At 36.9% G+C, this 15,871-nt stretch overlaps 4 protein-coding genes and 1 long non-coding RNA gene across 7 annotated transcripts; 4 read left to right on the top strand and 1 right to left on the bottom strand.

Moving 5' to 3' along the window:
- The first annotated feature begins 175 nt into the window (after nt 1-175).
- On the top strand, nt 176-5,948 carry LOC128881179 (protein angel). 2 transcript variants are annotated; one of them, XM_054131967.1, is made up of 7 exons: nt 179-461; nt 1,949-2,136; nt 3,583-3,976; nt 4,054-4,232; nt 4,490-4,863; nt 4,960-5,206; nt 5,302-5,948. In XM_054131967.1, the coding sequence occupies exons 3-7, from the start codon at nt 3,622-3,624 to the stop codon at nt 5,695-5,697; spliced, it is 1,551 nt and encodes a 516-aa protein (XP_053987942.1). In that variant the 5' UTR covers nt 179-461; nt 1,949-2,136; nt 3,583-3,621; the 3' UTR covers nt 5,698-5,948. The 2 variants fall into 2 exon arrangements, with proteins under 2 accessions (XP_053987941.1, XP_053987942.1); XM_054131966.1 differs by lacking the exon at nt 1,949-2,136 and having other exon boundaries at nt 176-461.
- Nucleotides 3,387-13,185, bottom strand: LOC128881188 (uncharacterized). 2 transcript variants are annotated; one of them, XR_008458009.1, is made up of 3 exons: nt 13,045-13,185; nt 3,706-3,921; nt 3,387-3,651 (listed from the first exon to the last, which is right to left on the bottom strand). It is a non-coding gene; the product is annotated as an uncharacterized LOC128881188 (long non-coding RNA). The 2 variants fall into 2 exon arrangements; XR_008458008.1 differs by lacking the exon at nt 13,045-13,185 and adding an exon at nt 6,273-6,695.
- Nucleotides 6,955-10,574, top strand: LOC128881182 (lysosome-associated membrane glycoprotein 1). Its single transcript, XM_054131970.1, has 5 exons — nt 6,955-7,148; nt 9,037-9,461; nt 9,547-9,769; nt 9,904-10,098; nt 10,249-10,574. Exons 1-5 carry the CDS (start codon nt 7,100-7,102, stop codon nt 10,386-10,388), a joined length of 1,032 nt encoding a protein of 343 aa, XP_053987945.1. The 5' UTR covers nt 6,955-7,099; the 3' UTR covers nt 10,389-10,574.
- Nucleotides 11,116-12,084, top strand: LOC128881187 (uncharacterized). The gene is made up of 3 exons (XM_054131976.1): nt 11,116-11,594; nt 11,655-11,819; nt 11,948-12,084. Exons 1-3 carry the CDS (start codon nt 11,404-11,406, stop codon nt 12,000-12,002), a joined length of 411 nt encoding a protein of 136 aa, XP_053987951.1. The 5' UTR covers nt 11,116-11,403; the 3' UTR covers nt 12,003-12,084.
- Nucleotides 12,350-15,630, top strand: LOC128881183 (meteorin-like protein). Its single transcript, XM_054131972.1, has 3 exons — nt 12,350-13,164; nt 14,255-14,897; nt 15,282-15,630. The coding sequence occupies exons 1-3, from the start codon at nt 13,031-13,033 to the stop codon at nt 15,495-15,497; spliced, it is 993 nt and encodes a 330-aa protein (XP_053987947.1). The 5' UTR covers nt 12,350-13,030; the 3' UTR covers nt 15,498-15,630.
- The last annotated feature ends 241 nt before the right edge of the window (nt 15,631-15,871 follow it).

Raw genomic sequence — 15,871 nt, 5'->3', positions numbered from 1 at the left:
AAAAATTACAGGAGTAACACGTTTAATACATATTTCTAAATATTAATTCGGCATGTAAATAAATTTACCGCTAAAATATCACATGTTTATCGCGTATATACGATTAATGAATATAAATAATGATAATATATAGTACAAGAATGTTATCTCCATCGTTCGTGTACTTCGTAAGAAGCTTTGTTAAATTATAAACGTTCGACTCGGCTGGATGATTATAGAATTTGAAAACGAATCTTTGTGTGAATCGCCTATTGTGCCCGGGGACCACGTTATCAGGCTACAGGGATATTCCTACCTTCGCTGACAACGGGTGACATAACCTAACCTATGCACCTACGCACAGTCATGTATTAATATCTCTACTGCTTTGTAAATAAATGAATACAGCAAGCAGGTTGTTACGGAAAATTCACAGAACGAGTCCTGAGATCTCTTGTAAACTCTTCCGTCGTGAAGCTAAGGTAATTATTAATTATTCGATTCTTATTTTTTTTTCTTTTCTTATTTTTTTTTACGTGATTCTGCATTGCGCAACGAGATTGATCATTCGTTTCCTTTGGATTATTTTTGTGATTTGTGATTCGAAGATTGTTCGTAAAATCTGTACAGGAAACTCTACCAGAGAAATTCTAAATTCCATAATTGTCGTTTTAATTCGAACGCTGTACGCTCACGATTTTATTATTCGCATACGACATCGTTCTTCCTACGTACACGCAGGATTATTTCTATAATTTTCACGAATTTTTATGGTTTTATCAAGATTCTTTACGCAATGCATAACACGAATTAGTTTCTCCTTATCTATAATCGAATCAGATGATTAAACTAGAATTAATAAACTAGAAAATAAAATTGAGTACTAACGTAAAATTAATCTATTATAAAAACGAGATTATAAAATTAAACACACAAGGTATTTTAATAATATTATACAAATCCAAAGTTATAAAACTTTTGCTGATTTTTAAGTTAAAGATTATAATAGTCTTTTTGTATGTAGTTGGAGTTTTCTTTCTATCTCTTTTAATATCTCTTATTGAAGAGAGCTATTCACAATTATTTAGCAGGTAAGGTGTAGCATTTTATGGTAACAATACTGGATAATATGTTTGAACAAGGCGCAAAATAATTACAGTTTGATTACATTTTGAATGCTAACTCTTTGTATTTCACATACAAGTAACATTTTACATTTTAAATTACCATCTGTAATTATAAATTTTCATCTATATCTTAAATAAAAATCAGCATAAACTTTAAGAGTAACCTAATTATATGTATACGAATAGAATTACATGGGTGCAAATAGTTGACACCTCGTAAACTTTAATCATTGTAGAGCATGTTGTATGTGCATATCTGAAATAATAAAGTAAGTACAAATAAGCTATGCTCGACCATTGTACCTTGCGAATTACATTGTATCACAATGGTAACTGTAAATATTTTATCATTATCCAAATATTATTCAAATTTACTGAAAATCCTGTCCAGTTCTGTGGTGGAATATTTTAATATCGTTAACGAACAACGTATAAATAATAATAAAATGGGTGATAACTAGAATTTACACAATCTATTCATTTGTGACAAAATTGCTCATTGAAAAATGTATAAAAATTATATACATAAGTACATAAAGTATATGTGGTATACGTTATCAAAGGAAAGTCTTCTGACTATGTACTTCAACTATGTACTTATTGTTAGTTGTAAAGTGGTTTCTAATTCGAACATGTCGCCAAAATATGAATCACTGATGCGTGCAGGGTGTTTTACCGCCATGCGGCCATCGCTCGTCAGCTGTGATTTGTTAGTACTCTAGCTAAATGTAACCGTAATCGACATCGACGATAGTATCGTCCAGTAACAATTTTCCCTATTCTTACAATGAAAACAGTGCGAATGCTTGCGTAAGAAATGTATTCATGAAAATATTTTACAGCCAAGTGGAGCAATCGTTTGAAAAGAAAGCGCGTGCGTCACCAGTGGCGTTCATTAATTCTTTCCATGTAAGGAGAAAGTTACTAGCTCCTGACCAATCAAAATCACATCTCCTTCGAGCAGGTGTCTCTATTGGTGTCGGCGCTGGGGATTTTCTCCGTACGCGGAAAACATTAATGGAGAGCAGAGGTAACACATGCACATTTTTTTTCAGCCACCAATTATTTATACATCCTTCCATATGTTTACTCGCCATAGAAATGCAATTCTTTGACAATGTTGCCTGAGAAAACGTCGAGCAATTTTTTAAATAAATATCCATACATGTATTGAAGTTTTTGTGAAACATTTGTTTTTCATTGGATATTTATTTAGAGAAGTTTTATGGAATATGTATATAGAGTATCTCAGAGAATTGATGAGAAACTTCAGAAGCAGTACTCGCCAATGAAGCGATACGCCTCGATAAACATATGGATCTAAATATCACTAATTTGGTGTTTTAACACATTTTAAGCGGGAAACATTTAAGATGCCTTCAGACATTTTCAGCTGCGTGTCTGTGACCGTGTAAGAAGCTCTATTGAGTTCTTATCTACAATTTATCGAGAAAGTCGTTTAGGTCAAGCAAAGTAAATGTAATACACGCTAGTACTACGTAATTGTAACGATATTAGCCAGCAACAATAACAGAAGAATGTACTTTGTCACTTCGTCATTCCTCGCTTTCCTCTTACGTTATTTAAATACTCTGCTCTTTGTACTTCACATACAAGTAACATTTTACATTTTTAAAACTTCACTCGTATCACAAATTGCAAATGGCGGACACGCGTCTTATGTTTATCACGTATTAAATTAATGATATTTGGTCTTGTGCTTATTAAGACTTTCGATCCCATTGCATCAAATTACCGTCGGACATTAACTTTTTCTTGATTTATTCAAATTGAAACCAGTTCTAGCACTTTTTATGGATGGCCTTTTTTTACAGATGGATCTGTAGTTTCTCTACAGTTGAAGTTTAAAAATACGTAAAAGTCCGTGGAGCCCGGTTACATGTCTTCTGACTTTTTGTTTCTGTTGTATGATTTATTCATTCGTTTGCTAAATTGTTACTCAATTTCGAACCGTCGATAGCGTAAGTTTCGTTGTAGTCCTTGTGCCTCTGCTATTCGCTCCCCGCTCCTTTCACTCTGCCACGCCTACCGGTGACTCACTGACCAGGCCCGGCGGTGGGGGTAATCGCGCGACACTTACAGAATACTCGAGCGTTGAAAATTTAAACACCGATTCGTTGTAATGCGCTTTTTGCTGTTTTTCAATACGTGAAGTTATAACGCTGCCTCGAGCAAACATCACTTCTATTATGTAAATCACAAAGAATTGATTAGTGCCGTGACCCTTTTTTTTTTTGTGAATCAATTTTCCAGGTAAGTGAGAATCAGTGACAGTATTCTTCTGGACGTGGTCACGGTTGGAGTTTTTAATAAGCAACTTTGTTTTTACTGTTAAATACTTGGCCCCCTAATGCGGTGTCTCCCCCCTTAAATCTCGCTCGAACTACATTCGGTTATTTATTTTATTACGTGCCTTCCAACTTGCGATTAATTTATAATTCTCTTTTGTTTCCAGAGTTGTAACTATGACGTTATTCCACTTTCAACTCCTCATATGTCCGGAGTAGCGGTGAAGCCAGTATTCCTAAGAAATTTTCGCAAAGGTACAACGATATCTCAGATATTCGTGTCGACTTACTCGTATTTGATGAGAATCATGGAAAATTCGCCCACACAACAAAAATTCAATCAAGCTCCGATAGACACATACATGGAAAGGTATTACAATTCCACCAGTAGTTGCGAGATGTTAACTTTTGCAACAGAAAATGTAGCGTGTCAAAGCAATTCCCAGGGAGACGATCTTGGAACGAACACGTGTGTCGAATCGCCGATATTTTTGAAAGATAAGTATCTGGCGGACAGACAAAGGTACAAAGGGATGAGACAATGGAAACGTATTAAGAAAGGTAATGTTAGTATTTTTTTTTTTTTTTTTTTTTTGATCGTCAAATAAAAATGAATACTCATCGTATCGTTATTTCAGAGAAGCTGGCCTCTAATTCCGAAGATTACTTTATTCTAAGGCTACTCTCCTTTAACATTCTGGCCCAGTATCTTTTGGAAACTTATCCATTTCTGTATAAAGAACACGACAAACGGGCGCTACCTTGGGAGATTAGAAAACAGTTTCTCTTACAAGAAATTTTAGAAGCACAAGCTAATGTTAGTTTCCTAAATCGGTTACCGATTTTTATCAAATCTAGAATCATTTTTCAATCGAATTCCATAATGTAAATATAACTATGTAATTATACGATTCACTGGTAAGATTGATTTCACGTTACAAGGATACATTAACACGTTTTCGTTGACGTTCATTTTAAATATAATTCAGAAATATGAGAAATGTAATGTAAACAAAATAAATGCCAAAGTTTTAAGTTATGTATGTATGTTAATAAATTGATATGCTTCGTTAGGTGATATGTCTCCAAGAGATGCAAGAAGAGCATTTGCAGGAGTTTTTGGTACCGTTCAGAGAACTGGGTTACAAATATTTATATAAGAAGAGAACGAATGACAAAAAAGATGGTTTGCTCTTTCTTTATCGGTCCGATCAATTAGTTCTTATCGAATATACAAAGGTTGAGCTCTACCAGTCAGGTATAGAGCTTCTGAGTAGAGACAATGTTGGAATTATCGTAAAATTAGCAGTCAAGGAGAGTCCGCAGACACAGTTAGTGATTGCCACGACACATTTACTTTACAATCCTAAACGAAACGATGTGCGACTGGGGCAAACGCAACTACTTCTAGCGGAAATTGAAAGGATTGCTTTTTTGGAAAACACAATGTAAGTAATTATCGTGTATAGTAGCTGTAAGATATGGGAATGCATTTACTAATTCGGTAATTAAAAAATTTCGTTTAACCTTGAACTTCAACGTAGGACGGGTGCCAAATATCTGCCAATTATACTGGCAGGAGATTTTAATTTAGAACCATATTCCGGAGTTTACAAATTCATTACGGAGGGAGCCTTTGAATATCAAGGAAAAGGAAGGAACCTCGAGCAGACAGAGTTTCGGTCTCTTTCGAATTCCTTAATTCCGCCTCGTCTTTTCGTTACGGACAACTGTCAACATTTGAATATTTTGAAGAAAAGATTACGCGGAGAAGGAACTGGTAAAGTAATGGTACGTTCCTCTAAAGTTTTCGATACTAGGATCCTGAAAACTTTAAGGTGGTATTTATATTTTCATTGAAATTGGCTTTTCGTTATCGTTTACAGTTAGAAAATAGCGAGAACCTCGTAATGGAAGGCAATGCATCGGACAATGCTTCGTCGATAAATAGCGATGTGAATGCGGATACGACTGATCTTCAAATAATAGAGATTGTACGTGGCTATCGTGCACTGTTCAGTTCTGGCACCCTTACACATCCGTTCCATCTCCGTAGCGTGTACAAACACGAGAAACGTCAAGGGGAACGAGAAGCTACGACTAATCAGGGAGCGTGGATTACAGTTGACTATATTTTTTACAGCAATTTAGAACCTCTCGAGAAGTATAGATTACCGACGGCGGAAGAGTGCACCGCTTTGCCTACCATACCCAATTTTGTTGTCGGAAGTGATCATTTTTGTTTAGGTGCTACGTTCAGAATACACAAAGCGAAACTCTAGAAGAGTTAATATTAACGATTTGTAACACGATAAAAGATCTGCGTAAACCTTGTATAAAAAAAATGAAAACCTGGACTAAATGTACGAATATTAGAGTTAATACAAAAGTAAAAAGAGGTATTTTGTCTTAAAACAAGCAAATGTTATTTTGATTAATTTTAAATTATTTTGTGTCTCTTTTCCTTGGTAAATATATACAATTGTTATATGTAGATTAAAGACATTAAAAAGTGTATTTTATTTTAAAACGAGTTAAGATTATTTCTTTTTCTTTGCCTTTGGCGCATATATATTGTAAACAATACTCCGAAACGGTCCGAAACAAAGTTATATAAAAATGGAGTTTACGGTACACAGTGGCAATGAAAAGAGCAAAGAAAATTAATATTGTAATACACCTTTTATACATAATTACTCTGGTAAATTCAATTAATATATTCCTCTAATATCGCCTACATATAATTAAAGTTATTATAGAAAACAGTAGAAAATATCTAGGTAGTGGATAGATAAATGCGGCCCACTCGCGCATGCGCGCAGTACTATAGCTATAGGAAACAATCTATGATCCTTACCTAACTTTACTTTCTTTTATTTATAAGGATAAGGAGTCATCTACGCGGCTACAACACCTTCCGTACATTGTACATAATGCCTTTTGTATGCACATTGTAACTGTCTTACATTAAAATATTTTTTAGGACCCGCTGGCTCCCTTATAGCTACAACACAACCAAACAGCTGCAGTCCATGAGGACACAATGCATGGTCTCAATTTTTGTGTACTTCAATTGTCCTATTTTTCATTGGGACGACTAAGGGCACCAGTTTTATGGTCGTAATAGATACATTCCTGATGCTAAAAGCAGTGGGTGCCAACCTGCCAATCCTGGCATCGCTCTAATCCCCCACTCTCTTAACCCTATGAGTCTATGGTTACAAGATGGCGAAATCGGGCTACCGTGCCGCTACCTAGAATAACTAGCAATAACTAGAAACGATGGAAAAAAGATAGGTGTAATCGATAACTTTCCTCTTGTGCAAGATAACGAATGTTTAGATTGTCTCTCTCTCGTTACTGTTTAATTCAAACTGATAACAGAAAATGATTCATCAATTTTCGGTTGTTTAAAATTACAGTCGCTCGATACCACAGTGCGTCTCCCATAGTGCTGTGAATTAACCAGATTGGTTTCTTGAATTTTGGTTCGATAAATGTGTGTTTGCGAACGACATTTTAAGAGACCACAGACAGAGTTTCATTGAACTTTCTTACGTTTTATATCACACGCAACGTATTTATGTATATTTTCTCGATCCGTAATCGTGGTTTATTTGCTCAGTAATTATAGAGTTTGAACTTGTGGCGATTTTCACGTATAATAAACCACAATTCTCAACGATGTCGAGGTTTTTGCTGCTCTTCTGCTTTGCATCGCTTTACGTTTTGGGTATGACTTATCAGACGTTTATAATATTTATATCGCTTGGAAATAATAGTTGAGGATTTCTAATGTATTGCGTTGCCAAATTTTTCTTACATATAGTGCACGTTAGAATGCGTAAAAGAGTCATTTTTTGTTGAACTCTATTTTTATGAACTGTTTTCTTGTTTTTCCTGTTTCTTGTTTATTTACAGTTAAATTATCTCTACCTAATATCACAAAAGTACTTCTTGCCATCTGTGGGTTTGGTACTAAGAAATAAGGAGTTTTGTGTAACTCTATGATCTCTACATAGGGACAAGCTTATGGTGTCATTGTTTCAATGAATAAAGACACGAAATATTGAAATAATATTCTGAGAATGAGAGTTACAAGTTCTTTATGGTAGAGCACATATATAATGGACTCTTTTATGCAATTTATTTTATCTGTGCACAATAATAATATTCGTACGACCAAAACTAACAATATATCCTCGACTATTTTTTCAAGCCAGATGTTAATCTGGTGATTATGATTATAATTCCATAATTGTTTGGATAGACCTAGAATTCCACTTGAAATAGAAATATGTGAATCAATGTATAATTTTCTTAACTCATTGTAAAATTCCCATAAAAAAAATTTACCGGTAAATGGCTTACAATGCCAACTGAACTTTCAAGGACACCTTCTGCTTATATTGCTGTCTCTCTTATTTCTGAGTTTCTTTCTCTAAATAAAACAAAGACAACAGTCTATGCAGAGATCTCCTTAAAGGTTCAGCTGGCTTGACAAGGGCATTAATTCTCCCAGTTTTTTTGGTATTACTAACACAATGTACAACTGGTTTTTCCAGCTTTGGGCATATTCCCGATGCAAACAGCTTACAGCTGGTTCTTACAGATTTGTCAGACTCGCGTAATTAAACCTTTACTGCAACATTCTGATATTATCAATTTCCATCAGAAGTAATATGTACACCCCATTAGTTTCGTTTTCATCCGTTATCGTGACGCGCGCATTCCATGAATCAATGTGTGCATTATGTAAACGATGTAGTCATTTCCTCTCGGTATTCCCGTTGCAATAAGATGAGAATTAATTCTACGAAGCCTCGAATTTTACGCTATCTTCTTCAGCTCTCTATATTGACTATACAAATTGTTTAGCGTCTCAATTGAACCTTCGACTGTTTTACTCGCTAGCGAGAAAATGTCTACGGTAATTGCGTTTATAAGCTCTAGGATCTGTGTATTGCAATTAGTTGGCAGCCTTTTTGCAAAATTCGTATTTCAGCGATTTTTCTTTTTTGAAACACTAGTAAGATCGAAGTTACTTACGAAAGAATATTAAAGTAAAACAATAATTGTAAAAGTAAAGTAAGAAAAGATATGGTTTAATTAAAAATAATACCAACAAATCTTTTTTAATTGTACTTAATGTCTGTTTTAATAGTGCATTCAGATTAATGGGTCATTTGTAACGTTATGGCGTCGTGGCTCGTCACACGCTACTTGACCCTCGGATCATAGGTTGCCAACCACTGGTCTAGACGTTGCATGTAATATCTCCCATTGCTTTTATCGTAAATGATTTCACGAAGTTGAACAAAACGCATTCTCCAAATCTATAATCCCTAATTATCGAACAAACCGTTTTTGACGGGTGCTTTGTCGAACGCGATCCCGTGTTAATGTAAAGATAAGATAACGTAACTCGTGCGGTAAATATTTTAGTTGAAGCAATCGAGCATTATATATCATCTGTACGGAAAGATTTTATCTGTATACAATGCAACAGCAACATCATACCCCCTCCCCTCGCGTTAGAACAAAGACGAAACTTGTACATTCATCTAATACGAATGTAACACAAATATTCTAATAGCAATTCTTTTTTTCTTTTGAAATAGGCGAAGGGCAAGAACACATGACCTCTGCAAATAATGACCCCCTCATTACCGCTACTGTTAAAAAAAATGGTTCTCTACCAGACTCCAAAGCAAAATCTTTGCCGAATAAAGCAGAATACTCTGCAGATCCTGCATTAATTTCCATTAGCAAAGAGGAGATTAAGACACCATCAAAAGAAGATACAGTTACAAACCATAGTTCTCAAACCACAGTTGCTTCACCGAATCCTACAACTGTTTCAACAACTGTAACCGAATCAACTGTTAAACTAAGTCCAAGTACTACGGTTGGTCCACTGGTCAACGCTACAGTGGCAACATCTCCTACTCCTGGCAAATGGATAGTCAATGAAACCAATAAGATTTGCATTGTGGTACAAATGTCCGTGCAGTTCAATGTTTCGTATGAAAATCTTAATCATACAGTAAGTAAAAATCGAGCTGAGAGACGTTATCGTTCGATAATATATGGATCGATACTAACCCGATAGCGGATGTATTTTTTCACAGACATCCTACAAGATATTCGACATGCCGATAGACAATAGAACCATAAAAGCGAATGGCAGCTGTGGTGCCCTTGAACAAGAACTAAATCTGATGTGGTCCTCCTATAACGGAACTAACGGCAGTATGTCGCTACACTTTATGAAAAAGGAGAACGACACTCGTTATGCTTTCAAATATCTGAACGTCGTCCTTCCAGCAACGAATTTTCCGAATTCAACTTTAAGTAAGTATTCATATCTGAATGTATTGGATAAAGCTTAATTGACATTTTAGTTCCGAGGCATGTTATCTTGTTATTGTATTACGTGTGTTATATTTATTACATAATTGTGTATTTTTTTTTTTTTTTTTTTTCAGACAAAACTGACACGGTAAACCTTGAACATGACGCATCCAATTTTGTAACTGAATTATCCAGTTCCTATAGATGCGTAAAACAGCAAAGGTTGAAATTCAAGCAAGAGAATGACACTAAAACTGGTGGCTACTTAACCATTTCAGGTTTACAATTTCAAGCATTCAGAACAAGTAACACAACTACTTTTGGTTTAGGTAAGTTTTAAAAAACCAAAACGTTTAGAAGAATTACTTAATATTAGAGGAGTTCGAAAAATGCGCGGAAGAATTTTATTTATGCAATCTTACTTTATATGCATTTAAATGTATTAACATTAATTATAAGAAATTTGTATTTATTTTCAGCTAAGGATTGCGCTTTGGAAACAGCTGATATTGTACCGATAGCAGTGGGATGCGTATTAGCAGGATTAGTGATTATAATTTTAATTGCATACTTGGTTGGTCGCCGAGGATGTCAATCTCGTGGCTATCTTAGCATGTAACTTCATAATTTTTTTAATTTCTGCTTCTTGAATAATTAAGTCGATAATCTGTGTTTATGTACTGCATGTTAATGCCAGAAAAGTTATTGCTTTTTTTTAAATCCTGAGAGTTGTTATACAAACGAACAACTACATTAAATCTTCCTTTCTTCCCTTAATACACAGAATTTTACATTAAGCAAAGAGCGTCAATTGTTTTCGTAGAAATTACTTTTCCTTTACTCGATTACGCGTACAGGGAATTTCATAATAATTCTACTCTGAACTCTTGGATACTCTTTTTCAATATTCAAAAGCAATATTGGTCAATATATTTTAATGGTTTCACTTTGTGATCGATATTAACGCATAAGTTTCCACTGTATAATGTAATGTTGCTCGCAAAGCGTGATAAAAAGTATTTTTAGAAAATAAAAAAAATTATAATTGGAGAGTATAAGAAGTAAGCGGACTAATGAAAACGGTAAATATGTATAATTCGCGACTCCTAATTATTTATAGTGTTTTCAAGCTATAAAATTTGTTATTTACCTCTTCAAATTTACAGAAACTAATCGATACATTACGAATAAAATAAATACATTTCACTGTGATAATAATTTAATGAAACTAAAACCACTTCAAAAGAGTATCGAATTATTTACTTCTAAAAAAAATATGATTTTTAAGAGCTCAATTTTTTCTATTAAATTATGTTCTTTATTTGTAGATCAATATATTTAATATATTTCATCGTTTGTTCGGTAGTAATGTCAATGATTCTAGTAAAAACAAGATTATATTAAACAATAGCTTCAGTTGTTAAGTATGAGTCTGTCTTAACGAATGAAAAGCTTGGTTGCTAATAAATTACTATATACATTAAAGACAAAAATATGTTAATCGTTACTATTCCTGTTTAAATTGGCAATTTTGTGTTGCTTACATATGAATATAGGTACTTTTGAAACAAATTCCTAACGGAAATATAAAATCAATCGCCTTCTTCACGGTTATTCGGTAAATTTATTAAAAAATGAACGAAACAAGGTCCGATCATCAAGATTATTTTGAAAAGAAACATATTTCCGATACGTTTCGTTTTCTAATTGGTCATTTGGTCGTTAATCAACCAGAAGATCCTATTCAATTCTTATATCAACTGATCGATGACTGTATACTGTTCAGATCGGGACTGAAAGAACCACGTTTATTTTGGATGAAAAGGTAGATAAACGTCACAGTTAAGATTCGACTCGGAACGATTCACACCTTTCTATGTTACAGACACGTCGATAGTATTTTTCAAAGTTTCGATTCCAGTAGCTCAGGGCATTTGTCGTTAGACACTTACAAAACTGCCATGCAAACTTTGGGCATACGTTCTTATAATCCTTGTCCCGTTGAATGTTTGCCAGGATTCGTGGATCAACAAACTTTCCGTAAAGAGGCGTAAGCTTAGCTCTTCTTAAAGATCTACTTTAAGTTTGTTTTTACACGATGTGATTTATACTCGAGCAAAATTTCCTTACGTACGAATCTATGTCAGGTATGCAAGAAGAGGGATCGTTATGTTTCAGGTTGTACAGTTTGGAAACTGAGCTCGCCCATATTTTTGGCAAAAATGCGTACTAGCGTAGAAGATGCGTATTAGAACGCGTAAAAAAAAACATCGTTTATCTAAAATTCTGTATCGTGCGTATTCTAATAATCACGTATTCGTCGTGTTCGTGAATTTGTTGGAAAAGCGAGGCAATTCGTCGGGGTATCGGATTCTGTCGCAACGAGGCGTAGCAAAGAGCGGCAAGGAAAAAGAAAGAAAACGCCAGCGTTGCTTGATAGTTCGCGAGAGGGAGAAAGGGAAAGGTAGAACGAGATGGCGAGGAAAGGGAGGCAACGAGAGAGAAAATCGAGGGACGAAGGGGGGCGAAGCGAAACGAGTCGACTCGAGCCAAAGTAGACTAAAGACCGTGGTAGCGAGTAGCGAGGAATAGAGAGTAGGGAGGAAAGCGAGCAACGCAACGACACGGCCCGAAATAGTTGTGCAGGAGTTGTGTAAACGGTGACTCTGTATACCTATGCTGGCACGCGGAAACGCCGATATCGTTATGCTTACTTGGATCTTGGCGTAGAAGAGCAACCACCTTTCTACGTTTCGACGCAAGCATGATTCTTCGTATATTCTCGTCTTCGTTTGTCGTACGTATGCGACCGTACAACCGCGCGACTCGAAGACGCAGTGTCGAAATGAAAGTGAGTGGTCTACTGCTACGACAGTGAAGGCGTGAGGTGATTCTCGACCGATCAAATTTTAAACGAACGAGTCTGTACGTCTGTTATCGTTTCTAATAATTAAACATGATAAATTCCTAACGAGATACCGCATCTCGTGTGACCACAGTAAAGAAAAAAATACGTTAAAAAGAGTGAAACACTGAAATCTGGACAGAGATAGACTAACTAAGGCATGAGTCGCGAAGTCCGTCCATCGATCGTAACCTTTCGACTATCGAGGAACCGACAATGCAGCAAATTTACTCTGATCGCGGGAAATGAAATCTGATTCTAGATTCAATTAGCGAACCGAGCGGTGGAGGTTCATTAAACAGAAATGCAACTTGAAGTGTGCATTTAGTAAACGCGATTCAGAATCAACGAAAAAGATGAGAACGCTTACGTTTATCGGCTGTTCGGTACTTTTGCTATCCTTACTGCTACGTATCGGCATCGTGTCATCGGCCCCTACGTACGAACACGCTGCTTTCCAAACCGCTGATCAGTGCGACTGGCTTGGAAGGTTTGTATTCTTTGTTTCTTTCTCCGCTTTATCCGATCCATTCTTTTTTTTTTCTTTTTTTACATGCATGCCCACACATTCACACCTGTACACATACACACACACACGCGCGCGCAAACTGTGTTAGTTTAGGAAAACGTGAAAAAAAAAAAAGGAAGGACGCAAATTGCTGTGGAGAAATGTATTAAAACTAGCTTAAATTCTTTTTCTGTATCTACGCAATCGGCAAATTGCAGTCTGGCGATTGTTATAGAAAGCAGGCTATACCACTCAACGTATGCACGCTGATACGGATCGATATCGGTTTATCTTTCGCCGCGGGATTTTTTTTTCCCCTCTCAACCGAGTCGTTTTGTTTTTATTTTACTTTAATCTTTGTTTACGTATCGAATCGAACGACGTGCCCGAATCCTTCGCCGGTATCTGTACGCGGTCTAGAAAATGCTTTTATAACGGAAAACGAAAACACGAAGACTTTTATTAAACGCGAAACCAGTTGCACGACTTACTAACAAAACCGGTTTTCTTCGTCCAGCACGAGCGAACTCTAGAAGGATCGTACGACTGACGTTCGATTTATCATCTCTCTCTTTTCTCGGTCACGGATTGACTGTCGTATGCTCGCGTAGGCAGGTACGTGATCGCGCGCACGCTATACGCAGAACGAGGGGGCGGCGGAGTGGGGAGGGGAAGTAGTTGCAGGCTACCCACGAAAGAACAAAGCAAAAGAGAACGATTACGTACATGTAGATGACTACGCAACTATCAAAAACGACTCCTGTTAGACCCACCAGCAATTAATAGCCGCATCAACGTTTCCTTACTTCCCAACAACTGCGTAACTTCTCGAGTGACGAATTTAAAATGGATCTTCTTTTTCTCTGATCGAAGAATCCATATAAACCAAAGCAGCCTTTCTCTGCAAATTAATTTGAACATGCAAACATTACTAAGTAATGGTAATTCTGATATGGAAGCAAACGTATCTCTCGAAAGGTTGAACACTGCCAAACTAACATTAAAAAATAAACAACCACCCCGTAGTTCGGTCGATCCGTAAATAATGTTTGTACTTTACGTTACGTTGCAGCGGAGGTGGCGGTCGAGGTGTACGACCCGTGTATCTTCGATGCTCGAGGGGAACCGTATCCTGGCGATATCCACGAGGTGCTCTACGCGTAGTTCTCTCGCCCCCCGTTCTGACCGGGTCCGTCTCGAAGATTCGCTTCGGGTTCGTCGAGGGAGGAGGGAACGACGGTAACGCTAGCACCAACGACGTTTACCGATTATCCGAGTTTCGCACGTGTACCAAGGTCTCCGGTCCGGTTAGAGTATATTTGGAAACTCGCGGAAAACTCCGGTCGGTGTATTCGCCGAGGGACGGTAAACACGAAGCCTCGCATAGATGTTTCCGCGCGAAAAAGCAGCCAGCGGCGCTGTACATCGAAGCTGAAGAACCTCCTGTGTCGGGCGAACGTCGCGATGCGAAATTACAATACGATCTGGAATTACGGTACACCGATAACAGCCACGAAGGGAGAACGCGTAGATTTAACGAGGAGGAAGAAGAGGACTGCAGGCCGTGCTCTATGGACGAATTGGCTAAAGCTTATTGTCAAAGCGACTTAGTAGCTAGAGGTACCGTGAGCGCCGTTCAAAGACAACCAAGTTTAGAAGCCGCTGAACTCGTCCTTAGGATAACGAAGACTTTGCGCCGAATCGAGGAGAACGAGGTAATCGTCTGTCCCCCTTTTCTTTTTTGATCAAACAATCAGAGCCGGATTAAGCCATGGGATTCGAAGGCTACAGCTTAGAGACGTCAGTTGGAGGGCTTCCAGATATTAAACGAAAAGTTTCATCCGTATCTGCTCGATCGGAGTACTTTCAATTATCTATTTAAAAAAGTATTCGATTAATATACTATACATACATCGAAACACTCTACTGTATACGTATATATATACTCATTATTACATGGAATTATGTACTCACAATGTAGCCTGGGGATCTGGAAAATCTTAATCCGGCGCTGGTAGTTGGACGTTTCCTTTTTCTTTTCGACGACGATAGCATCGACTATTACCATCGTGAATTAATTTACACTCCTCATCGAACAGGGCAACAACGACGTGGACGTTATCGACTCGTACAACCGACGAAACATACGTGTAAGGGTGCCAACCGCTTGCGACGCGCGACACGGACAGGGTGAGTTTGTCGTAATGGCTAAACGAAGACTCGGTGATCTTGTTCTGGTTTGCGCGCCGAGGTTGGAAACTTGGATAAAAACGGTCCGTGAACTAGAAAGCGCACCCTGCGTACTTCGAAGTTAGCACGTTCGAGTTACAACAAAATGACTGTAAATACATTGTACTTTCCTGTTCTATACTATACGAATATCGATCTCCAAACTGTGATATTGTTTTGTAAAAATTTTATCGTGACAAATATATCTTTTCAGCAAGATTCTGTAATCGTAAATCTCAATGTTACACGACTTACCCGATCGTATCGTTGTCCGGACATCCTTCGCTGTTACTTCCCTTTGTCGTTGTCCTCGTAATCTTTCGTATCTCATGCTAAACGTACCATATACGCTTCGCGATATTTTGCGAAAAATTTCACTAAAAATTAAACGTTATCATGTAAAAAAGAAACCGAATTGTAACTTTTCGTATCGTAATAATTTCGAACGCATCTTCATAAC

The sequence above is a fragment of the Hylaeus volcanicus genome, chromosome 8, assembly GCF_026283585.1.
Source record: "Hylaeus volcanicus isolate JK05 chromosome 8, UHH_iyHylVolc1.0_haploid, whole genome shotgun sequence".
NCBI lineage: Eukaryota > Metazoa > Arthropoda > Insecta > Hymenoptera > Colletidae > Hylaeus > Hylaeus volcanicus.
This window is presented reverse-complemented; position numbering and strand designations above follow the sequence as displayed.